At 49.0% G+C, this 27,274-nt stretch overlaps 1 protein-coding gene across 2 annotated transcripts; it reads left to right on the forward strand.

Moving 5' to 3' along the window:
• Positions 1-312: 312 nt before the first annotated feature.
• OTX2 (orthodenticle homeobox 2) lies at positions 313-2,804 on the forward strand. Of its 2 annotated transcripts, none has more exons than XM_059474727.1 (3): positions 313-409; positions 779-951; positions 2,184-2,804. In XM_059474727.1, the coding sequence occupies exons 1-3, from the start codon at positions 313-315 to the stop codon at positions 2,802-2,804; spliced, it is 891 nt and encodes a 296-aa protein (XP_059330710.1). The 2 variants fall into 2 exon arrangements, with proteins under 2 accessions (XP_059330710.1, XP_059330711.1); XM_059474728.1 differs by having other exon boundaries at positions 800-951.
• The last annotated feature ends 24,470 nt before the right edge of the window (positions 2,805-27,274 follow it).

Genomic DNA, 27,274 nt, shown 5'->3' on the forward strand with positions numbered 1-27,274 from the left:
TTTGGGGAGAGATGCGTTTATCTAGTCAGTGTCTCCCAGCTCCCGAATGCGGCTGGGGTCCGAGCGGGAGGATTGACGGGAGGGGGGAGAGGCAGAGGGGATAAAAGCGGGTGGTGGGAAGGGGGGGGCAGCGATCTGGCCTGACTCCCCCTTCATCCCCGCACTCCTCCCTCCTCTTCCTCCTGCGCAGGCACCTGGCGGCCCCCCCGCGCCCGACGGCTCCCGCAGGCAGCGCCCGGGGCAGGCAGGGCGCTCGGCCGGCTCCCCCTCGCCCGCGTTTCGGCCAACTCTCCTCCCCGCCACAACTTTAGCATGATGTCTTATCTTAAGCAACCACCTTACGCAGTCAATGGCCTGAGTCTCACAACCTCGGGCATGGATTTGTTGCACCCGTCCGTCGGTTATCCCGGTAAGCCACGTTTTTCTTCCCTCTTCCCTCCCTCTTATTTTATTTTTATTTTTTTTTTTTTTTTTGCTCCGCTGGGATTTTGGGAGGCACAACATGCCCAGGGATCACGCTGGCTTGGGTGGGTGAGGGCGTGGGGTACTTCTGTCTCTCCCTTTTCCTCATCCCCAACTCTTTATGGGTGAAAGGGGCTGCAAACAGGGCAGGGGATGCGGCCAGGATGCTCCCAAGGATGCAGGGGAGATGCGGGGTTGGGATTGCCGAGCTGTGGCTGCTGAGGGACCCCCGGGAGAGGGCAGAGAATGTGGGTGCCCCCTGGGGAAGGGGCTGGAGGGCACATCGGGGTCTAAGGCGCCGCTGACTGACGGCCAGGGCCTCTGGCTCCATTCGCAGCCACGCCGCGGAAGCAGCGGCGGGAGCGCACCACCTTCACCCGGGCGCAGCTGGACGTGCTCGAGGCTCTTTTCGCCAAGACCCGCTACCCCGACATCTTCATGCGGGAGGAGGTGGCCCTGAAAATCAACCTGCCCGAGTCCAGAGTGCAGGTAGGACGCGGAGAGAGCCCTGCCTGCCCTGCCCCTCCACACCCAACGGACCCGGGACTGGCCTGTGCCCCACAGGGGATGGGTTATGGGCATGGATCCAGTCCTGGAGACAAATCCAGCCCTGGTGGGTGAAGGAGGCTCAGAGAGGGGTGAGGGTTCACTGAGGGGATGTGGTGACATTTTACACCCCCAGGGCTGGAGTGTGCCCCCCCCCTTTCTCCCTCTGCACTGAGGGGTGATGTGCAGATCCTGGATCCCAGCTCACATCCATGCCCAGCACCCCCAAACCCCAGCCTGTCCTGCGGACATCTGGGGGCCCTGCAGAAGCCACAAAGGATCCCCCCCTTCCCCAGGGATCAGCACATGCCTGGGGCTGGGCCAGACTGGGATCCCAGCTCACACCAGTACAGACTGGGGGGTTCCTGCCCCTCTGAGAGGACTCTGATGAGAGAGGGGCTGCCTTTGTGGAGAGATCCCCTCTCCTGGGCTGGGCTCTGTCTGCTCTGCAGGAGGATCCCATCCAGGCAGCATTTGGAGGTGCTGCTGGCAGGGCAGGACGTTCCTGTCCCCTCTGGGACCTAGAACACCCCAGCAGCAGGGGCAGGGCATCTCCAAAGCCATCCCTCCCACTCCCACTTGCCTTCTGACGAGGCTTCCCGAGGCTGTGTGGTGCCGTGTTCCCATGGAGTGTGGTGGCTGGGATCAGGATACCCCCGTGCCAAACCCCATATTCCTCCCCAAAAAATCCTCCCCAGAGCAGCCAGCCCCCTTGGGCCCTGCTGAGGAGCCAATTCTGACCGAGGGGGTGAGAGCAGAGAGCCTGTTTGGAGGGTAAACGAGACATCTTTACCCCCCTCCCCATCCCGAACCTCTGCTCCCCTAATTGTTCCCCCCTTTTCTGATGTTCTATTGTTTCTAATTAAGGGCTCGACTTCAATAGGCCTTACACAGTGATTCCTGGGGGTCCCCGGCTGGCAAACAGCAAAGAGCTTCCCCTTCTCCCCCAAAAGTGACCTTATTAAGGAGTTTGATTTGTGATTTCCACTTGTTATTACTGCTAATGATCTCAGGGAGGGGGAGCCCCGGAGCTTTTCTGTGCAGCAGCCTGCAGCCCTCTGCTCTTGGGGGGGGACAGTTTTGGGTCTCCCTGCCTCCATCCCTCCCCCACCTCGGGTTTGCCCATCCCTAACCGAGGCTCTTTCTCTCTCCCTCCCTCGTGTGTGTGCCTCAAGGTGTGGTTTAAGAACCGCCGGGCCAAGTGCCGGCAGCAGCAGCAGCAGCAGCAGAACGGGGGCCAGAACAAGGTGCGGCCGGCCAAGAAGAAGAATTCTCCAGCCCGGGAAGTGAGCTCGGAGAGCGGGACCAGCGGGCAGTTCACTCCCCCCTCCAGCACCTCCGTCCCCACCATTTCCAGCAGCAGCGCCCCCGTGTCCATCTGGAGCCCGGCGTCCATCTCCCCGCTCTCAGACCCGCTGTCCACCTCTTCCTCCTGCATGCAGAGATCCTACCCCATGACCTACACCCAGGCTTCGGGCTACAGCCAAGGATATGCTGGATCGACCTCCTATTTCGGAGGGATGGACTGTGGATCTTACTTGACCCCTATGCACCACCAGCTGCCCGGGCCCGGGGCCACCCTGAGTCCCATGGGTGCCAACGCGGTCACCAGCCACCTCAACCAGTCTCCAGCCTCCCTCTCCACCCAGGGCTATGGAGCCTCCAGTTTGGGCTTTAACTCCACCACCGATTGCTTGGATTATAAAGACCAAACGGCCTCCTGGAAGTTAAACTTCAATGCTGACTGCTTGGATTATAAGGACCAGACGTCGTCATGGAAGTTCCAGGTTTTGTGAAGAACCTTTGCGGTACCCCGGAGAAACCGCGGCGAGAACGAACAGGCTGGGCTGAGCGCTCCAGTTTTAGTCAGGTCTTGGTTAAATTAAAGAGAAAAATAACTCCACGGACAAACAAATGAACAAAAAAAAATAAAACTGACGGCAACAAGAGGGGGACAGTGTTGGTGTGATCCCGTTCAGACTCATCTCCTGCTCAGACGCTCTGGAAAAGGAATAATAAAGAGGAAAAACGGAGGAGGAAGGCCTTAAACGGACAGATCATCTAGTGAGCAGAAACCAGACAGACCCATCTGTGTTCTTTCTAGTTTTAGCCAATTGTTGGATTTCTTTGTTTGGAAGAGGTGGGAGATCTTCCCACCTGCGGGCCAGTTTTAAAGAAAAAAAAAAAAAAAGAGTCTAGGTTTTTATTTCTTTTTTTGTGTGTGCGTGGAAAGATGATCCTTCACCCAGAGGTTTCCAATGTGTTAGCCAACCCTCGGTTAAAATATTAAGAATGGACAACATCTCTCTTTTTCTCCCTCTTTTTGTCCCCTCCCTCTTTCTTTCTCTCTCTCTCGAGCTCATCCAACTGTTTCATGCCCAACTTGCTGAAGTTGGCACCCAGAGAACTTGGTTCAGGGCTGTGTGGGTTGTGTGACTGATTGTCCTAGCTGCACTACTTTATTTAAAGATTAAGAAAAAAAAAAAGATAATGTTCATAAGGAGTCAATATGTAGTTTTTAAGAGACAATCAGTGTGTGTCTTATATAAATGGTACATCTGTGGTTTTTAATCTGTGCTAGACTTCAAAACTGTGATCTCCTGTATTGTATGCAACTATGAACTCTGCACCAGCAGGAGTTCTGCTGTGATTTAAATAGGTTATAATTATAAGTGAAATTCAGAGCAACTGAGTTACCTATTATCATCTTAAAAAAAAAAAAGTAATTAAAAATATATATTTAAAAATAATAAAAAAGAAAAAAAAGAAAAAACGCAAAAAACACGATCGCCTTTCACCCGAGGTGAACTGCACTGAAACTTTTTACAACAAACTGTCTCTGAATGAAAGAGGAAAGACCGAAAATACCCCACCTGAGGACATTTAACTCCTCTGGAGCTCACTTACTGCTGGCCACGCCGGCAGTAACCGGCAAATCCGACAGGACTTTGGGCAGTTGCTCTGACCTGGATGAATTCAAACCAAGAAATTCATTGTCGTTTATGCTTGCAGATGTTAACTGAAAAAAAAAAGAAAAAAAAAGATATATATGCATAAACCTTTTTTTTTTTTTTTTTCCTGGATTTGGCAGATATGTATAATTATATTAAAATGGTTCTAGCACACTTGATGGTTGTCTTCCATTTTAATCGCAGCCGGCGAGTGACGGAGAAGGGGCACGGGAGGCCAGGAAGGGTCTGGCTGCTTCTGCAGGCTTGAGACAAAAGGGGTTCTGCTGGCAGCTCCTCGAAGTCAAGGAAGCAAAAAATCAAGGAGGGGAGTTATTTTATTTGTGAAATCTTTAATCAAAAAACTTTCATTACAAGCAGAGCTTGGCTAACGTGACCTTTCCCACTCCGGCTTCACCAAATCTCCTCGTGGGCAGGGAGGGATGAGGTTGCTCTGTGGCTTCCCAGGGGATGGAACCCCCAGGTGTGTGTTTTGGGAGAACTTTCCAGGCAGGAGAAGGGAGAACCTGGATCAGGCAGGATGCTCTGAGCAGAGGTGCTGGGGAAGGAGAGGGACAAGTGTTTGAGCTGCAATGTCACACGTTTTAGCCCCAGGATGCAGGATCAGGCCTTTCCCACACATTCCTCTTCTTGGTGGTTCTTTTTCTGTCCCTCTCCCTCTTTCTCCCTCTCTCCTTTCCGTGTTGGAGCCCTGCACTCAGGCTGGATTTAGCACAGCAAAATAAATAATGGATCTCTGGAAAAGGAGAGACCTGGGATAAACCCCGGCACCATCCCACCCGCTGTCCCCCAGGTTTGTCACCAGCACCCTGTGAGCCACCAGGACCACACCTTGGTGCCCAGGACAGCAGAGCACGAGCGATGATGACACAACGGTGCCTCTCCAGCCATCCCTGGGCTCTGCATCCCCATCCCAAACCACCCCTTCCATGGGAACCTGCTCCTCCCTGCACGGCCACGAGCGTCCCCAGGGCAGGGAGCAGCCTCTGGAATAAACCATATTTGGCGAAAAGAGAGCTTTTGTGCTTTTGTGCTGCCTCACGTTAGCCGTGTCTGTGTCGGTCGGTGATTTTCTCATTTATTTTTGAGAAACAGGAGGATCCGAGCAGGGGAGGTTTGGGAAGCTCCAGCCGTGTCCCTGCCGCTGGCATCTCCCAAGCAGCAGCGTGGAAAGTTTCATTTCTCCACTGATTTGCTTCAAATCAACAAAGTTCACTTCTCCCCCCTCCAAAAAATCCATTCAAGCAAAATATGCTCAAGAAAACCACGTCCTTCCTGAACTGAGGCACAGCATCCCACCTGCCTGGAAAAGCTCTTTGTTTCCTGAGCTTCTGATTATTAATTTTTTTTAAAGCCTCTTTAAAACCTCTTTTTGCATTTAGCTTTCCCCATCTTATCTTTTACTTTTCTTTCCTGAGTATTTCCCTGTCTGTCAGGGATGAGCTCCTCCAGCCAGTGCTTGTTTTTATCAGAAAAAGCTAATTCATGGCAGGAGTTTCTCTGATTTTTTCCCTGGCTTTTTGTACTTTCCACGTTTTCTCTCCCTGTTCGTTTCTGAGTTTAATTTAAATGGGCACATGCGTGGGCAAAGGGCAAAATCCCAAGGTGAGCTGGCAAACACAAAATATTCTGTAAAGAGTGTTTTAACTCCTTTTTAATTTTTAATGTTTTACATCTCCTGGTAGAATTCATTTCCTCTGAACTCAGGCTGCAGTAGGCAATCCTGGATCCAATAAAATCTGGGCAGAAGCTGGGGAGACCACATTGATTTAGTGTTGAAAGCTGGATTTAGGGGCAAAGAGCTGATTAGGAGGGTGTTTGATTTGAGGTGTCCTGCCCAGCCCCCCAAAAATACACATACAGGCAAATCCTCTGCCTGCTCTGCAATGTGACATTTCCCACCAGAGGGGGGAAAAAAAATCCCTTAAACTGGAAAAGCAGAAAAACAGAAGGGAAATCCTGAGTGTAACCATAATAGAGCTGCCTGGAATTCCATTTCCAGCACCTCTTCCTGCTCCCTGCCCATCCTTGTCCCAGCCCCTCCTGCTCCTGCTCTGTCTCCTTGTTTGATTTCATTTGCCTGCCCAATATCCCCATCCCCTCCCTGCCTGCTCCCCACCAGCACCACTCACATTTCCCAGTGCTGCCCAGCATCCAGAGCATCCATGCTCCACCCCAGCCCCAGCCAGCCCAGGGAGCCCAAAATGGGGACAGCTTTTGGGGGAGGACCCCGGGATGGGGAGCACGACCAGTTTCCAAGGAGACAGGGGAGATTTGCTGACAAAAGGCAGATTTAGGGACAGGCAGTGGAGCTTCAGCACCTGGTGCTGGGTGGGGTGGCACAGGAACAACCCAAACTCCCACTCACACCCCTGGCACCGCCTTTGCCTGGGATTTTGGGGGGTGAGGATGGTGGGTTGGGGATGGGTTTGGGTTTGGGAGGGTTAGAAAGAGAGGATTGGGATGAGAGGCTGTGCTGGGGTGAAGGGATGGGAAGGGATGGGATGGGATGGGATGGGATGGGATGGGATGGGATGGGATGGGATGGGATGGGATGGGATGGGATGGGATGGGATGGGATGGGATGGGATGGGATGGGATGGGATGGGGTTCCCGAGGATCAGGGTGTGGTGTAAGGGCTGGGCTGGGTGTCAGGGGTGGGAAGGAAGGAAATGGAAGAGAAGGAAAAGAAGGGAAGTGAGGAAGTAGGGAGGGAGAGAAGGAGGGGAGGAAAAGAAGGAGGGAAAGAAGGAAAGGAGGAAGGGAAGGGAAGGGAAGGGAAGGGAAGGGAAGGGAAGGGAAGGGAAGGGAAGGGAAGGGAAGGGAAGGGAAGGGAAGGGAAGGGAAGGGAAGGGAAGGGAAGGGAAGGGAAGGGAAGGGAAGGGAAGGGAAGGGAAGGGAAGGGAAGGGAAGGGAAGGGAAGGGAAGGGAAGGGAAGAGGAAAGAGAGAAGACAAAGACAGAAGGGAAGGAAAAATGCCATTTCCAGCTGCCTGGTCTCTCCCTGCTGCTGCCCGTCTGGGGCAGAGCAGAGGGACTGATGGTGGGGGCAGGGAGAGAAGAGGTGGTGAAGAGATAGATAAATATATATATCCCACACAAACTGTTAAAATCTGCTCTGAGAGTCAGTTTTGACTTTTAGGCTCATGAACCATTAATAAAAATCTCCTTATAGTCAGATGGCTCTCAAATGCTGTGATAGTGGATTACAAACTCCTAATGGAGATATTGTATGATCAAATATTCTCTAAGCACCAAGGTCTAACGTCCTGGGGGTGGCCAGGTCACCTCATTATCAGCTTATCAGCAAATACCTCTTAGTGAGGGATGTGTTGAAAAGAAAGTGCCTTTCTTGAGGTGCTCCCTTCCTCATTCTTCCTTCAGACAGGTTTGGGAATGGCATCCTGTGGTCTGGGGACCATAGGAGGCCCAGATTGCCATTGTGGCAATGATGTCCCCGCTCTGTCATGGGGCTGGTCCCTGGTTTCTGGGTTTTCCTGTGGGAGATGCAAAGCTGGAGGTACCAGAGGGGTTTCAGGCTCCCAGTGCACAGAGCAAACACTTTTCTTGGGCTCAACACTGGTGACACTCAGCCCTTGCCAGGACCAAACCACTGAATGTGATGTCTAATTACCTGGTAATTAAATTTGGAGAGCTGAGGCGGAATCATTAAAGAGAGAGAGAGAGGAGAGGAGGCTCCTCCATGAGACCAGAAACCAGAGCTCCCCACAGAGCCAGTTCCTGGGAAAACTGGACTGTAGATCTGCTGTTTTCTGTTTGCAAGGAGGAGTTGCTTCTCTCAGTGCTTCTCCTCACACGCTCACAGGACCCTGGTGTTTATTCCTTGGTGGATGCTGGTACTGAGACCTGGTGATGAAAATGCACCATGTAACCAGTCTGGGAGCCCTGCGCACTGGGAGGGTGTGGGAGCAGGCTGGACAGGGAGGAGAGGCATGAGGGTCTCAGGATCTCGCGCTGGTCAGATTAACTTCGATAAATGTTGGAAAGTCTCTTTTCCCAGCTCGGTGCTTGAAGAAGGAGTCAGAGCTCTTCCTTTCTTGGTCTCAAGGTTGTTTATTGTTCTTTATCTCTAAAATATTTTTTCTTGTCTAGCTGAGGTCCACTCAGCAAGACACCCCAAGGCACTCCGCTTGCTTTTGGGGTGGTATTATGTCTTTATACTAAAAATTATGTATACAATGTGTACAATTACTTTCCAATACCTATCACCTATGTTTGACAGTGAGCTTCTACTCTAAACCAATCTAAAAGTGCCAACATCACAGCAGAAGATGGAGGTTAAGAAGAAGCAGAAGACAGAGAAAGGCTGCACACACCCAGATCTCTTTATCTTGCTTCTTGAACTTCTATTCTAAAAACCCCAAAATCTACATTTTCACTTTGTGATAAATTCACTATCATTCTACTTAATTTGTCGTGGCTTGCAGATCTTCATCTAAGGTTGGTAACTTGCTCCACGGGTCATAATCAAACCACAGGGGAATCTTGGGCTCTGTGCCAGGGTCTCTGAGCCCCCCTGTCAGGGGTCTTGGCTGCTCAGGACAGCCAGAGGGATGTCCTGGGTCCTGACATGAGGGAGCAAGCAGGGCAGCTTTAAAAATAGATTTAAAAAGTCCCTTCTGGGCTGTAACCTTCCCCAACAGGGACCATCACCACTGACAGCAGTTAACAGCCTGCTGGGGCATGAAAGAGCTTCCATTTGGCTGAAGGAAAGTCTTCAAGACCTTCAAGACTTCAAGACCTACAGCATTTTTGGCTTTCCTAAAGGCGGTTGTGAGGCTGGGATGTCAGTGCCAAGCAGAAGAACTTTCCTGCTGGCCTGTTATGATTCCCTTGTGAATTTTTGGTGAGGCTTTTGGCACGTGCCTTGAGTTTCCCAGCACCACCCTTGGGATGCAGGGAAGGTGCCCACGCTGGGCTGCCTTTCTCAACCTTCTCCTGCCAGAGGGGAGGGTAAAGCTGGCTCCTCCTGCATCCTCACTCCCTTCACAAGACACAAATCACTTCTGCTTTCAGGCAGATTCAAGCAGAGGTGAAGCTGATTTATCTCCTGGTGTCGCTGTGAAAAGCAAATGTCCCTCAGGCCCTTCAGGTTGGTCCCTCCATGCCACAGCTGTGGAAGGACAGGTGACTGTGCCCTGTGTCTCATGGATTTTTGGAGACCCCACAGGCCACTCTGGCTCCTCTGTAGGATGTGGGGCTGCAGGTTTTATCCCTTGGGATAATCAGGCTCCTCTCCAGTAGGAAAATATGCAGAGCCAGCCTGCAGGCAGTGTCTGGGGGTTTACTGCAAGCTAATTCAGCTGAGGGTGCTTGCACAGGGGCTGAAGGGCTAAAAACCAGGAATGTGGTGAGTTGTGAGGGTGTTCATGGTGTTGTGAGGGTGTTTGTTGGGTTGTGAGGTGCAGCGGACCAGTGAGGGTGTTCATTGAGTTGTGAGGGTGTTCATGGTGTTGTGAGGGTGTTCATTGAGTTGTGAGGGTCCTTGTTGATTTGTGAGGATGTTTGCTGGGTTGTGAAGGTGTTCATTGGTTGTGAGGATGTTCATTGAGTCGTGAGGGTGTTCATTGAGTCATGAGGGTGCTCATTGGGTTGTGAGGGTGCTCATTGGGTTGTGAGGGTGTTCATTGAGTTATGAGGGTGTTCATTGAGTTATGAGGGTGTTCATCGGGTTGTGAGGATGTTTGTTGGGTTGTGAGGATGTTTTTTGGGTTATGAAGGTGTTTGTTGAGTTGTAAGGGTGTCCATTGCGTTGAGAGGGTGTTCATTGGGTCATGAGGGTGTCTGTTTGGTAATGAAGGTGTTCATTGAGTCATGAGGGTGTTCATTGGGTGGTGAGGGTGTTTGCTGAATTATGAGGATGTTAATGGTGTTGTGAGGGTGTTCATGGTGTTGTGGGGGTATTCATTGGGTTGTGAGTGTGTTTGTTGAGTTGTAGGGGGTCCCTTCATTGTTGTGCAGAGGAGCAGGAGCCCTGAGCCCCCTGACAGCTGTGAGGCTGCAGGATCTGGGGTGATGCAATGCTCAGAAGGGTGATGGAGTCTGCTGGGAACCCAAACAGCATCAGCCCTGGATCAGTGGGGAGTAAGGGCTGGGCTGTTGCCTCCAAAACTCTGGAATCCACCCCAAATCGTGTGGGAGAGGAGACCTCTACTGAAATGGTGTAGTCCAGTCTCAAGACCTGGTTTTGGAACTGAAAGTGGAGGATTAGGAAGGGTTTGGGAAGAGCCAGGAAAGCAACTCCAGGAGGCACAAACCTGCTTGGGGGTGTTTAGTCCATAAATGAGTTATCCCAGGGAAGGTTGAAATGGTGTGAGTATATTTAATGAGGGCAGGATATTACCTGGAAGACAAAAGCATGTTCTTACCCATTTCATAGGAGTATCCAGGTCGACAAATTAAAACAAGATTAATCCAAACTGCCCATCTGAGAAAAATCAAAATTAGAAGCTGTAACAAATTCCCTTAGGGCAGTGAAGCTCTGCATTTTTAAGTGTAACAAACACCCATGTGCCTTTCTAAAGCCATGCAGGAGGTACTTGCCCTTGTCCATAATTACTCAAAATACAAGATGTCACATCATTTATGGTAACCATGCAGGTCACTCTGCTGTTTCAGGGCTTTTCAGAGGATGGAGTGCTCACCAGATGGTTCCTGGGAAAATGTGCATCTGGATCATGTCTGGCCATGGAAAATCAAACAGAGCTGGTGCAGGAGAGGTCTCAGAGCTGGGCACCAGGGATCAGGGCACCAGGGCTGCAGTGGCCTGTTCTTTGGGAGGACCTCCAGGCTGATGCCTCATCCAGGACAAACATTGGTGTCCAATCTTTCCCATCTGCAGTGGAGCAGGGACACTCTCCCATGCCAGTGCTGGGATCCCTCAGGCAACCCAGCATGGGGAAGTGTGATGGTGTTCACAGGGGTTTCAGGTTGAGGGAACAGACAAGGATCTGACTCCATGTTTCAGAAGGCTGATTTATTATTTTATGATATATATTACATTCAAACCATACTAAAAGAATAGAAGAAAGGATTTCATCAGAAGGCTAGCTAAGAATAGAATAGCAAAGAATGATAACAAAGGTTTGTGGCTCGGGCTCTGTGTCTGAGCCAGCTGGGCTGTGATTTGCCATTAATTACAAACATCCAACGTGGGCCATGCAAGATCCACCTGTTGCATCCCACAGCAGCAGATAATCAATGTTTACATTTTGTTCCTGAGGCCTCTCAGCTTCTCAGGAGGAAAAATCCTAAGGTAAGGATTTTTCATAAAAGATGTCAGCGACAGGGAAGCGTCTTGCAAGGATTTCCTGGGGCAGTGTGCTCAGCTCTGTGCTGCACCTCTGCTCCTTTTGGTTTCCTTTGGCTGCTCTGCCTCTCTCTGTCCCTCCTTCCCTGTCTCCCTCTGCCCCCTGCCAGAGGGACTGAGGACACAGTGCCAACCTCTCCAGGTGTGCAAACTCTCTGCCTTCTTTGGCAGGTCCTGCCAGGGCCAGCCCATGCTGCTGAGGGCTGCCAAAGCTCCCTCCTGACTCCTGGTCTCCCATACCAATGGCAGAGGTGACTGCAAAAAGGGTCACGGCAGTGACAGCTGAGTCCCTTTCCCTCTGTTTTGGGGCTTGCCTCCAGCATTTTCCAGGGTACCAGGGCTTGAATGGGTCATCCAAGTCTGCTGCAAGACTGTGATGTTGAAAGGTGGTGGATTGATTAAAAATGAGTAACAGCTCCAGGTTCTGTGGTTCTGTGATCCTATTTCGAATTTGTTGGGAACAACTGTGCAGATGCAGAGGCCACCCTATGGCATTACACTGGTGCCTGTAAAACTGAAACCACAATTAGAATCTTGCATGTAACCACAATAAAATAGCCCCTAGATCCTAATATCCCACGAGAAATCCCAATGTCTGACATTTCCTTTTATATTTGGATGGCTGTGGGGCCTGTTGAGGCTCCACAGCCATCAACAGGCCCCGCAGCTTTGGGGGGCCAGTGAGGGCCTGTTGAGGCTCCAGTCACCACCTACCATGGGGTCAGGCTGCAAGAACCAAACCCAGAACAGCCCTGAGCATCACCCTGGGATTCAAGGGATGTCCAGGTGCCTCTCTGCCAGGGTGGCTCTGCAGCACCCACTCCTCTGCTCTGTGCATGATTCAGGAGGGTCCTCAGAGCTCAGGAGGTGCCTCTGTGGCTTTTATGCTTCTGCCTGCAGAGCCATAATTGCCTCAACCTTTGCACAGACACTGCAGCAAACAGTTGTTATTACTTGGCCACAGCCTTTAATATTTGCTGCAAGAAGGTGTCTGGTCCTTTGTCAGGTTTCTGGGAGGCTGGGATTTCCTAAACCCAGGAGCTGAGGGTGTCCTTGGCCTTGCTGGGATGGGGACAAGCGGGGAGCTTGGTGGCCCTGTGCCAGACAGAGCCTCTCGAGGGGGGCAAATCACAGAATCCTGGAGCGGTTTGGGCTGGAAGGGACCTTAAAGCTCATCCAGCCCCCCTGCCATGGGCAGGGGACCAGCTGTGTCTGGCACTTGGGCACAGGGGATTGGAGGTGTTGCAAGGAGATGGGCTGAGCTGCATGGGGACAGGGGGTGTGAGACAGAAATCAGCTGTGTGACACCCTGTGCAGCACCGAGGGTCTCCTGATAACCGCAGAGCCCTGGGATGCTCCTGGGCTCATCCTGGATGTGTCCCCACCAGAATTAACAGCCTGGCTCTTCAACAGGCAGCGATGATATTGCACGGAGTCAAATTACTCACAGGCGTGATGTGCTGCTCAGCTTTTATTTGCCTTCAGATCACGGAAATCCACAACGGGGTTCATTCTGGATCCAGCCATACCAGCCTGTTGTGGGAGCTTTAAAATTAAAGCAGTCACAAGGCTGCCCTTCTCTTTTCTTACCGAACAAAAGGACGAATGGAAAACTCAGCGTTCCGGCTGGAATTCCGACTTTTTTACTTTTTTTTTTTGTTTTGTTTTTTTTGTTTTTTTTTTTTTTGTTTGCACCCTGAGTCAACTTTCCTGTGTCAGGAGAGAGGGGAGGGAGGGAGGGGGGTGTCCTGATTAGATCTAATTTCCTACCTGTTTACCGTAGGCATTTGCATAATGATCACCCTGCAAAGAGTGGTTAGCATATGCTAACACCGATTCTTGCACCCATTAAAACACAGACCCCAGGCAGGCTGCTGCTGCTGTTTACAGCACATCCCCTCCTCCTGATTGCATCCCAGGGGATGTGGCCGGTGGTGCCCCCACTACCTGAGGTGGCTGGAAGCCTCTTCCAGATGTCATCAGGACGGGATGCAGAGAGATAAACACAAACTGGTTTATTTTCACCCATAAAGAAAAACCAAAGATGTCTAAAGGTCTTTCAGGAGTTAAATTTGATGATCCTTGTGGGTCCCTCCCAGCTCAGGATATTCTGTGATCCATTTTCCATGTTAGTTCAGTGTAGGAAGAAAGTGATTCTCCAATATTTCCACCCCTTGCTTGGCAAGAGCAGCTGATAGATTCTGAGTCAAGGACAGTGCTCCAGTTATTTGAAGCCAGCAGGATTCATCTTTCACCAGAACTTTCACCAAAAACAAATCTTGGTGCAGAGTGTGATGATTTACAGATCCTCACCCTGACCTGGTGGGGATGTTGAGCTTATTTGTAAATTATTTGCTTTCAGTGAGGACAGGCCCAAGTGCGCCATTGTTTTGGAAGAGTTTCTTGTCAGCTGAGTGACAAAAGAAAACCAAAAAAAAAAAAAGTAGATAAGGAGAGGGATGCAAGGCAGACAGGACTGTGCCATTGCCAAGGGGTGGCAGGGGATTGCAAGCTTTGAGGAGCCAAGCAGGGAGGTGTCAGCAAAAAAACTCAAGCTGGTTCACCTTTCAGCAGAGCTCTTCGCTGCTCTGCTTTGACAAAGAGGGTCCTGAAGCCTTTCCCACCTCCCCTTTTCAGTGTCTCCTGGATGTGTTTTCACAGGTTGGCAGCAGCCTGCAGCAGCCACAGAGGCTCCTCATGCTACAGACTTGTGTCTCTCCCACATGCACATCTTTTTAATGGAGGCATTTTAGTAGCCTGAGTAACTCTGACAGAATCAAGACCAAATGTATGCAGTTCTCTGAGGGAACAGAAATACCCAGGGAATGGGCAATCACCTCTCCCCTGGGATGGAGCAGCCACATTGCAGTGGCTCTTTGCTCTGGGCAGATTTGTTCTTGACAAATTCACACTGGCTGCCTCTTGTCAGGCAGTATTCTGCATAAACTGGGTAGCCAAAGAATGAAAAAGTTAAAACAATTCAAGCCTAAAGGGACTTTTGTGGGTCTCCAGTCCTAGATCCTGCGCAAAGCAGAACAAACTTCAAGGTTAAATCACATTCCTTTGGTCAAATTTTTAATATCTCAGAGGATAGCGATTCCTCTCAGGCTCTCTGCTCCCTGTCTGGGGACTTTGCTCACACAAAGGAGAGTTTTTACCTGATGTCTGTGATGCAGGGGGAGCCTGAGGGATCTCTGTGCCCTCCTGCACAAGCCCACAGCCGCAGTTGAGTGAGGGATCATTTGTGAGGGAGGGATCATGTACCCCAGCTCCCTCAAGCACTGCTCTCTCCTGCTTTGTGCCAACCACAGAAACGCTCCTTGGAATCATAGAATCCTGGCATGGTTTGTGTTGGAAGGGGCCTGGAAAATCACGTGGTTCCAACCCCCAGAAATGTGGAACCACACAATCTTTAAGGCCTCTTCCAACTCCAGCACTGATTCCTGGCTGGATATGGGAATTAAGGGCTCATGGCAGAGCCAGGTGTGTGCACAGGTAGGAGCAGGTGGTCTTTGCTCTGTTGTGGATTGTGCAGCCCCTTTGGGCAATCCCACTGTGTGTCCCTGGCTGGGACATCACCTCCAGCCAGGGGCTCTGGCAGGGTCCTCTTGGAACCACCCCAAACTTGCTGTGATCTTCATGGTGTCTGGGAGTTCTTTGGGATATCTGCAAGGGTGATTGCAGAGATCAATCTGATCTCTGAGACCCAGAGATTCCCAGGGACAGCAGAGGTGATCTTGGGGTGTCATATCTTGGAGCGGCATCATCTTCTCTGTGTCCTTATCCCCATTTCCCAGCGCGATGGCATTGAGCTGTTAGAGTGACCCTGGGGGAGAATTTTTGCTTTCTGCTCCCTGTGTCACACTCAGGCCCCTGGTGCTGCCCTTCCTAGCTGGAGGCATTGCTGTGGGATTCTTTCTGCCCCTCCACACCCTGTCCCAGCCCTCACAAGTGAGCCTGTCCCTGTGAGGTCGGCAAGGCAGAGTTCCCATCTCGGTTATGCAAGCACCTGGTGCCTCCCCTCCCCTTGATTTCGTGTAACAAACAGTATCTCGTTCTGCTGGGGTCCCTTCAAACAGCTCTTCAAACACCTTTATCCCTGGCAGGACTCCTGGAGATGCTGTTTCACTCACACCTCTTCTCTTTTCCCCATGAGCCTGTAAAGATTTCTGTTTTCTCACATTCACCCCCGTGGTCAGCTGCCTTGTGCAGATGTTTCCATCTTGTTTGTCCACAAATCCAGCATTTCCACTTTGCTTTCTTCTCTAGCTGCTGGGTGTTATCCTGTCTGTCGTTATCCTGGAATCATAATGTGGTTTGGGTTGGAAGGGACATTAAAAACCATTTTTAAGGTTCCAGTTCCCTGCCATGAGATTGTCCCCTGCAGGGACACCTTCCACCATCTCAGGTGGCTCTAAACCCTGTCCAACCTGGCCTTGGTCATTCCAGGGATCCAGGGGCAGCCACAGCTTCTCTGGGCACCCTGTGCCAGGGCCTCAGCACTCTCATTATGACGAATTCCATCCCAATCTCCCATCCATCCCTGCCCTCTGGCACTGGCAGCCATTCCCTGTGTCCTGTCCCTCCATGCCTTGTCCCCAGTCCCTCTGCAGCTCTCCTGGAGCCCCTTCAGGCCCTGCCAGGGGCTCTGAGCTCTCCCTGGAGCCTTCTCCTCTCCAGGTGAGCACCCCCAGCTCTCCCAGCCTGCCTCCAGCCCTTGCAGCAGCTCTGTGGCTCCTCTGGACTGGCTCCAGCATCTCCAAACCCCTCTCATGCTGGGATCCCCAGAGCTGGATGCAGAAGTGACAGAGCAGCTCTGTGCTCCTGGCAGAAATGGACACCTCAGCTCTCCTGATTTGCCACCAAGGCATGGACACTGTGGGCAGGACTGGAGCCTGTGGGCTCTGTTTGGGATCACCCAGGTATCTCAGGCACATCTCAAGTCTGCAAAGGTGAGCTACTGCTCATACCTCAAAAAGTTTGCATTTTCCCCAGCAATCAGAGCTGGAGGTCCAAATCATACACCTGGAAAAAAGAGGCAGCCCTTGGAAGCTGCTGTTTTCTGCCATCATTCTATAGCTGGTGCAAGATCCCAGCTCTCATGTTGGAGCTGCATGTTGTGTTCTCATTATGCAACCACTGTATTTTAATAGAAACCTCTTTTTTTAGGCAGTCTCAAAAACAGTTGGATTTTTTTTCCCTCCTCCTTCTGTCAAATGACCAACTTAATAATTCACTAGTTGTGCTGGGATTAGGCACTTTGGGCCACACTCTGGATTTCTTATCTTTAATGTAGTTCTTGACGACAACTTCTGCACTTAATCCCCTGACAAAACTCCCTTTGATTCCCACGACAGTTGCTCGCGGAGATCAAACGCAGGACTCTGCTCTGTCAGGTAGAGCCAGGCGAATATTTCGTGACAAATAATTTACCCACAGCCTTTCTCCTCATTTTGCCTCCACAAATTGTCCATCTGGCTGAGTCCCTGGGCTGCTGCTGGATTTGTTTCTGGCTGCACGAGCGCGAGTTCAATGAGTTGCTCATGAGCCTGAGGATGTTTGAAGAGCTTTGGTGTTTGTGGGGTTTGACCTCGCTCAGGATCACCCCACAAGTGACATCAGCACTCGTGAGTCATCCCCTCGTGTTTCTGTTCCAGGCTGGAGGAGCAGTGACTCTCTGAGCCCAGACATGCAGTGCAAATAATCTCTCACATCACCTCAAAATTTCCTGTTCTGTGGGTGTGCTGTAATGTATGCGCCTGATAGAGGTTTTATCACTTTCCCTTCCAAGAATAGTCTCCAAAAGCCAAGGAGAGGTGAGACAGAGATAAAGGGACCTGGTTTCCATGTGGGATCATGTCTGGCAGGCACAAGGGGCACTCATTGCCCAGCACTGTCTGTACCCCACATTGCAGAGATTGAACACACACTCCCCATTTTTACCCTTGCATTGCTGTGGCACTTCTACCAGTTTAACCATTTAACTGAGCATTAATAGTATCTCTGTGTGTGTTATATTAATGCAATCTAGCTGCTTAAGGTAGAGAAAAAATTAGAAGTTAGTATTAATTATGAATTAGTTCTGATGTGGAATCATTTGAGCAATATTATGACTGTAATTGCACAGGCAGGAATGCTTTGTCTTGCAATTCATGTCAACTTTAGCTCTTTTTTCCCCTTTTAAAAATAAATTAAACGCCCAAAAGTCTCAAAAAGCACCAAGGTGGGAACTTTAAGGTCTCCATTTATTTTCCAAACAGCCCTGGTAACACCTGCAGGGAGCAGAGAGCAGTGCTGTCTTAGCAGGGCCCACAGAGACGCTTCATTAACCCAATTAAGCAGGTGGATGGAGAGGGTCTCTCTGATAATTTACACCTTACTAATGAAGTGTGTGACTCTTAATCTCCTCCAAACAAGATACACTCATGAAACACTGGTGCAAGGAAAGGGGAAATTAATTAGGTGAAAAAACTGTGAGATTATAGCAGAGGGATTCCAATGAGGCAACTGTAACATGGCTGGTGATTCATTTGTGCCTGTCTTAAATTAATGTCTGAGCTGTCAAGTAAATAAGACCCAGCATTATTTTGGCTTAGAAGACATTCTCAGCAGGCCTAGCACGAGGCACCTTATTTTACTGCATGACACACCATTTTCCATGCCCCAGCTGCCTGAATGACCCTGAGGTGAAACCACCCCACTCTGAGCAGAGTTTGGCCTTTTCTTAAGATGTCTGGTGGAGGGTTAGAAGGAGCTGCTTATTTTATGTGCAATTTTGAATGCAGTGACAGGTTTGTGTCACAGAAATGTCTGCCTGGCTGGGTCAGGGAGCTGTGGCTGTGCCATCCGTGGAAGTGTTCAAGGCCAGGTGGGATGGGGCTTGAAGCAGCCTGGTGTTTAAAATCTCTCTCAACCCAAACCCCTCTGTGATTCTATGAAATCTTGGTGGTCAGCAGAGACCTTCAACAGCCTGAGGGCTGGATGCCCAAAAGAACACAAATTCTTCTGGCCTTCAGTGGCAATGGAAGACCCCCACAAAATTCCCTGTCCTGCTTAGGGGCTGGTGAATGATCTCCCCAAAACTGAGGATGAGCCTGACCCAGAGGATTTTCTGTTTTGTACCCTTTAGAAGACACTGCTCATCTTGTGCTCATGTACAACCCTCTGCCTCCAGGGAGTGGGGCCTTCAAAGTGTTTAGGGTGAGAATGCCACCAAAATGCGTTTCATCCCTTAAATTGAACTGCTGGCCACTGAGAGATTCCCAGAGTAGCAGATCTGAGCAGATTTAGCACTGGAAATTGTATTCTGTCCTAAAAGGAACTCAATGAATCCAAGGATTTCAAAGCTTTTGGCAAACACAAATTAAATCAGCAATTAATTAAGCGCTCCTCGTAAAATATGATCACTCGCTAATGCCAACTGCGGACATTCACAAACCAGCTCCCCAAAATTATGAGATTGGCTTAAAAAATCACGAGATTAAAACCCCAAATTGTTGCATTTTCTTTATCCACCATCTGGCTTCTCAGCCTCTAGGGTAAACATGCCTCGTGTTTTCAACTGCAGGGGTGAGCCACTTACTTAAAATCATGAAAACTGAGATCCTGGTGCTTCCTAAGGACTCCAACAGCTCAGGCTTTCGGAAAAAATGCCAAAAATCCTAAGACTGATTATAAAATCAGAAGAATTTGCAGCACTGATGACTTGTAACTGAAATGTATTTGGCTCAGCAGCTATTTCCAAATGCATGAATCCAGTGCAAGAGCTGCTGGAGAGGGAATAACAAAAGGCTCTCCATCCTGATCAAAATTGTAGGAGAATTTAGGTGGATGAGATACAATGGCAGAGGCAGCATGTCGTGCAGTCCTTGCTGGAATTTAGCCAAGACATGGCAGATAAACACATCAGCTCTCCTGAAAACTCTTCTGGGATTGTTAATTATTACAAATAATTGTTCCTGTTTCTCTGGGAGGCGGTTGCAGGCAATACCGCAGCACCAGGCACTGACTGTGGGGTGACAGCTTCATATCGAGCCACAGATGCGGATGCCACCCCCAGAAACCCCACTCCCCCAGTTCCACAGCCCTGACAGACAGTTTGTGTCAGGAAAATCCTGTCTCAGGCTGATCCGACTTAGCTTGTGAGACAGGGCCATTTTGGTGGCAGGGCTGGCAGCCACAGCATTACTGTCTGGGGAAGAATTTACGCTGCAGTGGGAATGGCAAATTATCTGGAGGGAAAAGTAGCTGCAGCAGGGCCATGGCTGGCCAGAACCAGGAAAACAGATTTCAAACTAATGTAAACAGCTTGGGTTTATCACCGGGTTTGCAGGTTCAAAAATAAATATCATCGTTTTCGTGGTCCGAAAGTTGGTTATTTTCTACTGACACTCCGAAAATGTAGTTTTCCAGTGACCTTGAAAACCACTTTAAATGTATTTTGCAGTAATTTAAAAACCTGAGGTTAATAAAAGAGATTCAGAGAAAGAAAGGAAGCCTCAATTCTTTAAGCAGGCCTATTTGTCAAGGAAGGGAAGATGAACTTGCAGCCACCTGAGCATCCCAGCACATGTATTTCAGAGAAAACCACTTCTAATGTCTTCGCCACAGCAGGATCCTCTGGGCATCAAGAAGCTGTTTTCTCCAAGGAGAAACATTATAGCAGTGCTTAGGATAGGCTCTGATCTTTGCACCTAAACCTATTTAAAGTGACATTAAGGGTTTTGTGCTGCTGTGAAATTACCTTGGGCCAGGGAGAGCCCTCGCTGGCCGCGCGCTCCGCTGTGGGAATCGAGGCACAAACAGGTTGAGCTACAGACAAATTCATGCAGTGAGCACCAGCCAGGCCTATTTGAGCAAAAAAGATACAGCCTCTGGCTCAGAAGCTCAGTGCTGCAAGGAATGGAGGTGATAAGGGGGAGGGCTGACCTCGTTTTTATGGTTTTTCTCTAAGCACCTCTACTAGATGGACCTTGAGGCCAAGCTGGGATGGTCACTTGTGTTCCCCTGTCCCTGAGGATTCCACCCCAGCCCAGAAAACCAGCACCAGGAGGAGCTCCCAAACACACAGGGCTGTGGGCAGGAGAAGCAGATGAGATGGAGAAGATGTTGGTTAACCTGTGAGCTGTGGAGCTCAGAATGCTTCGCTCCACTTGGACCCATTCCCTGCTTTCCAATGTTTGTATATTGCATAAATAGGTGTCTGTGGCTCCGTAATTAATGTCAGCACCCATCACTGGTGTGTTTCTCACCTTGGCAGTGCCCATGCCCTCACAACAGGACCAAGCACCTCCCCAAGGTGCTTTCTTTCTCCAAAAGATGCACCAGCAGGTCACACATAGGTTAAATATGGCAGCTCTCCGGAGCTGTTTTATCCTGTGTGCAAACCTGGTTATAAAGCTTATCAAGAAGAGAGGCTTGGTATCACAGTCTAGTACTCATAATTAATCCTGGAGACAGCACGGATTTAGATTCATTGGGGCTGACTTCAAATTAAAAAGTCACTATTAGCATGTGAAACAGACACCATATGTTATGTATTAACCCTGCAGAGGTTACAGAATGTTGTGGATTTTTTGTTTCAAGTGAGATAGGTATAGATATGTCCTTTTCAATGTTTTCCTTTACATAAAGTAGTCTCCATTAGGGGTGGTGGAAGATGACTTTAGAGAATTGCTCTGCCAGGATTTATTTGTATGCAGACACCCCATATAGATGTAGTCCTTGTTTACAGAGCCATTTGGATTTGTACCAATAAAATTATACTGGGTTTATGTGTATTTTATATTGTATTATTACAGCTAAAATACAATACTGATCAGTACCCACACCAATCATATAGAAAAGCCATGCACACATCAAAATATGTGATATATTTACACTTACAAATAACCCAAAATACAGAGGGAAATGCCGTCTAAGGATATATTTGGTAGCATCCTGTAAAACCTCATTGTATGGGGAGTTAATGCAACGTTCTCAGTGTCTCCAGTCATCTGAAATTTCAGTTTAAAGTTTTTGCACAATCACAGCCAACATAAAATGCAGCAGGAAATCGCCATTAGTCAAATGTGGTCGTCTAATCCCACTGCAAAATGGAGCTTTTTCATTTTCATCCTGCCACGGGTTAGTTTGTGATTTCATATGTCAGATACATCAATTCTGCCAAGGAGAGGAGATGGGGAAGAACAAATTAAAAATATAGCCTACTTTGCTTCGGGGGAAGTAGGGAGAGCAGGTCTTTGTGGGGAACAGTAATAATGATCTCATTTGAGAGACTTTCTGGGTTTGATTCTTTGCTGCCCTTCCTCACAGTTAATTACACCCTGGCAAATTGAGGGCCTAAGCAGCAAATCCAGATGAGCACATATTCCCTCTTTTCTGCTGGAATTGCACATAGGGACCACATCCTTGGACATGCCCATGCCAGGCATGAGAGCCCTGACTGGTCACTGATGGGAAAACCTGCTTTTTTATCTCTCCCTCTTTCTTCCCCCCATCTCCTTTTGCTCCTCACTCTCTCCCGCTTTCCAATCCTCTCCCTTCATTCGTGCAACCACTGGGATAAATACAGCAACAGCTCCTCTCTTCCCAGAGCCTCATGCTTGGGAGGATATTTGTGTGTGCCACACTCTGCTTGACGATTTGTCTTAAGATAATTATTTCTAATGGCTGTTGTTGTTTTTCCTGCAGAAACTGTAATGTAGCCCCTTTTGTCTCATTGGCTGGAGCCTGTTGTTTCTGTAAGAAAAACAATAGGCCCTCAGATTAGGACTGCATATTATGGCTCTACTAGCACAGCAGGCTTTTGGTATTGGTACCAATCCTATCAATTCCTGGCATCCTTCCCCCTTTACTCCTGGTAATTAATCTTTTCATGAATGCTGTCACATTTAGAGCCATTTCATTAAGTTTCTGCTTCCTACATTTTTATGTAACTCCCTGCATCCCCTCATCTGCTCCATCAGCTGGGGAGAGGCAGGGCTGGGTGCTGGGGTGGCTCTTCCCTCCCTGTGGAACAGGCAGTCCCTTCCATCAATCAGATGACAGACAGGCAGACTCATGCTTCAGACAGCCTGAAAGGGGCAAAATTGAGCCATCAAAAATTAGGGAAAGCCCCTAAGAATGAAGCCTGTGGAATGTGATGCCTGCTTCCCAGACGTATGTGCACAGCAAAGGCTGGGTGGGGAAGGGCTCACACACCCTGTGCAAGCACGAAACGTTTTTGATGTGAAACACTGCAGGTTTCTTAAAGCAGGGACAGGATTTGGGGGCAATCGCTTCCGCCTGCTCGATGCTCCTCCTTCCTCCTCCTCACCCACAAAACAGCAGCTTCAAACCATTTCTACAAAGCAGGTTTCCTGGGTAGGGGAAGGAAAAAAGAGCTTTAAAGCCCTTTTTGCTGCTGTCCCTGCTGGTTGTGGAAGGGAGGTGGCTTGGGTGGTCACACTCAGCCCGTGGCTGCAGTGCACATCTTCTTAGGGCACAGCAGCAGGGTGAGAGACAAAAGCTTGTATTCCCAGCCCTGCCTCAAGTGACCTTGTGCAACCTCTTAATTACTGCAATTACTTGCCTCCTGAGATGACATTATTAGGCCGTGCTCAGTAATAAGGGCTGTGAAGTTCACAGAATTATTTGTGCCGGTCGGTGGAAGAGCAGGGAGTAAAACACCCTCGTATTTTACTCATCCTGTGCTTCCCAAACCAGCCCAGGGTCAGAAGGGGTTGATTGCTGGCTCTTCTGTGAAATTTGGAGTTGGTGGTGTCTCAGTGTCATGTTTGGAGCTGGGATTTTTTCAGTGTGAGGGTCACCAAAGGGCTTCAGCGTGGCTGCACCTAAACCTGTTTTACCAGGGACAGAAAACAGCAACTGTCCCCCTCCAGTGCTGCCCATCTGCTAAATTCCATGTTTCTCCCCCAATCAAACTCCTAAATGGTAAAATACCAATTACAAAATATGAAAGGGTTAAACCTGAATGCTGCTGGAGCCAATTTTTAGCATTAGCAACACTAATTCAAAACTCCAAAAGACTGGGGCATTCTGCTCTCCTTGGGAGAAAAAGGGAAAAAAAAAAAAATAAAACACATCTAAAAACCCTAAACCAAACAACTAAAAGCAGACAAAACTGCAGAATTCACCCTAAGGCTGGGAATAAACATTAAGGATCTCAAGTGAAGTGTTTAGTTATTGAGAAGCAACAGCAGCTGAAAACAGGAGACTAAATGGAAAAAAAACAACCTAAACAGCCTTAAGTGTGATCACTGGTACCTCCAGTGACAGCTGCAGCTGCTTTTGCTTTTGGCTGAGGTTGCTGGGATGGAGCAGCAGCTCTCCCACCTCGATGCTGGTTTGCACCAGGTGTGACACCGTGGCTGTCACCCCACTGTCATCCTGCTGCTGCTGCCATGGTCAGTGGCGGCCTGGAGGCCTCATGTGTGCCTGGAATGAGCCACAAGGATGCCAACCCTCCTCAGCTCCAGCTGCAATCCAAGCCCTGATTCCTCACTCCAGGCTCCTGTGCCTGGCTGCTGCCATGCCAGGGGACACAGGGATCCCCCAGGGCAGGAGCCCTGCTCAGGTCCCTCACCCATCCCTGAATTAGTGGTGCTGAATGTTTGGGGAAAGGATGGGGCCAAGGAGCTGCTGGAGGAGAAGGGGCAGGAATGTCAGTGTGCCCTCTTGGATACAGAGGGGCCATGGAGAAGCTCACCTCTGTGATTTTTGGGTGGAAGGAGATGCCGTGCTAAGCCAGGCAAACAGGAGGGGGAAAGCTGAGTCACTCGCTGGGGGCTGCAGGGAGCGAGTTCCAGTACCCTTTATCCCTTGTGAATAATTCAGCTGCTCTCTCTGTGCATCTTCTTCTCCTCTGGAGTCAGAGGGAGAAGCCCTGCCCTCCCTCCAACATCTGCCTGGCAATTGCATTACCCTACATCCTTGGGGTTTTTTCTGTTTGGGCTTTTTTCCCTTTTTTTTTTTTTTTTTTTGTGTCCACTGACACCTCTGTAATAGAGGAGGTAAAATATTTTTCATTATCCTCTCCCCAGAATGTGGAAATCTTCAAAGAGGAGGTAGGTAGGAGGGAGGTTAGCTCCTCCAGCCTCATTTCCCTACTGCTGCCATTCCTTGGCTGCTCATCACAAAATGAGCCCACACGCCCATTGCATCGTGGCACCGAGCCCGTCGTGTGTTTTGCCTTTTCTTCTTTATTTTTTTTCCACCTAAAATTATTTCACGTTGCAAACCTGGCCATTATTTCATGCTGTTTAAACTATATTTGTAGTCTTTGATCATACATAAGTAGACTGAAGTAAACTGCTGATAGTGAAGATATTGTTCTCTGTGTTTCTCCTCTGGCTTTGTTCATTTCATTATGCCCATGAGCTCACACAAAATGTTCATTGTGGCTCTGCACCTTTGTTATTAATTCTTGTGGTGCCCCACATATTTTTATGAAATGTGGTTCATTCACAAATGGAATGATTAGGGAGTCCATGCCAGTGTGCATGGGTGTATTTCACACAATTGTTTGCACCCCAAACACATAGTTATCCCCACAAACAGAGGGGCCAAACCATCATGTCCTATTTGTGTCCTGGAAACACTTTATAATCCAGGTGTCAGGGTTCATTGTCAAACTAAAATCTTGTTGACTTTTGGGCATATATTGCAGCCTTGAGACCTGGTACAAGAGCACAGAGACACAACACCAGCCAGAAATATCCCACCCAGTATTTCAAGGCAATACAACAGCCCAGGACGTCCCACTTGCCACCTGCGTGTCTCCTTATCCTTGGAACCATTATTTACATTATTTTTCTATCACAGCTGATAAACCAAGGAGGCAGAGGAGTTAAATGGATAACTGCATCATACAGCAAGGAGCTGGGAACTGATTTGTGGTGTTGAACCCCAGCCTAGCTCCTGCTTCCTTCCTTTTTAAGCCCCATGGAAGAGGACATGGCCATGCTGGAGGGTCAGGCTTCTTTTCAGAGAGGACAGGTACCTAATCCCCCTGACTGGCCTGGTTTAGTGGGAGACAGATGTCCCATTCCCAGGTTGCTCTGCAAATCACAGCGCGTCCCTCCATCAAGTAATTAAAAAGCTGCCCATGTGCAGGACGTGGATAAGCTTCTCTCCAGCCCTGACTCTGCTCCACACCCGTGTGTCTGTGGTGTGCAGAGCACAAAGGTGTGATTTGTCTGTGATTTATCCAATTTATCTTCAGCCTGCTTGGATCTTTTTCCTTAGAATTTGTTATTCTAGTTACCAGGAAAGAGAGAGGTAAAAAAACTTCCATTTTTTTTTTTTCTCCTGAATAACAGCAATCCTGCCCCTCCAGCTCAAGTGCAGTTGTGCGGGAAAGGTGAAATAGGAGGGCAGGTGTGAGGTGTGGTGAGAAGAAGCTGCTGAACTACATCCATAGAAGCACAGAACCATAGAATACCCTGAGCTGGAAGGACCAACAAGTCCAACTCCTGGTCCTGCACAGGGCAACCTCCCTGAGCAGGGTAGTGGAGGAGGCCCCAGAGTCGTTTCTGAGCAGGGGACAAGGTGGTCCCTTCCAACCTATTGTCACAGACATATTTTATGAAAAATTCTTTTGCCAGGATCTTTTCTCCTGAGAAGCTGAGAAGCTTCAGCTTCCCCATGTTTTGCTGCTTTGGGATGTGATCTGGAGAATTGTTTACCCAGCAAGTGAAATTGTTTTTACTTGATGACCAATGACAGCCACCTGTGTTGAGGCTGTGAGCAGTCACAAGATTTTATTATCATTCCTTTCTAGCCTTCTGATGAAATCCTTTCTTCTATTCTTTTGGTATAGTTTTAATATATAATTTTCTTTTATTATAATATATATAATAAAATAATAAATCAGCCTTTTGGAACATGGAGCCAAGATTCTCATCTCTTCCCTCATCCTAGGATCCCTGCAAACACCACCACAACCTATGAAGGAAAGATTTGGGATTTGGCACTGGAACCGTTGTTGTGGCTGTCCCATCCCTGCGAATATTCAAGGATATGTTGGACAGAGCTTGGAGCACCTGTTCTAGTGGAAGGTGTCCCTCTTCATGGTGAGAGGGTTAGAAAAATGTCATTTTTAAGGTCTCTTCCAACTCAAACCATTCTGTGATGATTCTATGATGATGGTTTCCCTTCATGTGCGTCTCAGGTGAGGTGGGCACATACTGCTGCAGATGTTCCCAACAGCTGCTTTTTTGCCACTTGCAGAGGGGTTTTCCATCCTTAAATGGCTTCATTCTGATGTGTGGGGCAACCAACACTCTGTGATAGGTTCCAGTAACTCGGCTTGCACCCTGTGATTTGTGTTTTAAAGCCCCACACTCTCCCTTGGAAGGCATCTTTTCTTTCTAGCCTTGGTAAATACAGTGTCCAATTGCAAAATGCTGATATTGTGCAGCATGGAAAAGGCTTTTTTCCCCCTGAGTTTTATTATATACAATTGATTATACACCATTTTTCTCTCCTTCTGAAACCTGCACAATTGGACTCATGTTGCCAGAAGAACCTGCTGTTACCCAGCCCCAGGGAGAAGAAGCAGAGAACAGGAAGAAAGCCATGTTTTAAAGCTCTTAAAAGTTTTTTTTAAAAACCATTTCTCTACAAAACATCTTGCAGCTCTGTGTACCAGGGGCCTTGTGTTTGTCACACAGTATTGGGGCCACAACAGCAGTGTGAGTGCAATTCTGTGTGAGCATTTCCAGGCAGAGATGAGCCCACTGCCATCTCTCTCCCAGTTTCCTTCCATAGTCAGGGTACCAGTGGCTTGTTGCACCTCACAACCTGCCAAGTCTAGGGCCACAATGTCCCATAAATAACTGGAGACCAAATGAAGCTGAAGAATGGAGTGGGTTTGTTGGATGAAGGGTTTGACTCCTGGTCTGGAGGCTGGGGAAGAACAGAGCCTGAATAAGCAGAGATGTGGCGGAAGAGAGAATATCAAGCCA

This window comes from Ammospiza nelsoni, chromosome 6 (genome assembly GCF_027579445.1).
Source record: "Ammospiza nelsoni isolate bAmmNel1 chromosome 6, bAmmNel1.pri, whole genome shotgun sequence".
In the NCBI taxonomy this organism is placed as follows: Eukaryota; Metazoa; Chordata; class Aves; order Passeriformes; family Passerellidae; genus Ammospiza; species Ammospiza nelsoni.

Excerpts from the sequence above, each read along its gene's own strand:
- OTX2 (XM_059474727.1), top strand. The coding sequence starts at position 313 with ATGATGTCTTATCTTAAGCAACCACCTTACGCAGTCAATGGCCTGAGT. Across the intron at positions 410-778 it reads CCCGTCCGTCGGTTATCCCG|GGCCTCTGGCTCCATTCGCA; the intron begins GTAAGCCACGTT and ends ACTGACGGCCAG. Across the intron at positions 952-2,183 it reads TGCCCGAGTCCAGAGTGCAG|GTGTGGTTTAAGAACCGCCG; the intron begins GTAGGACGCGGA and ends GTGTGCCTCAAG.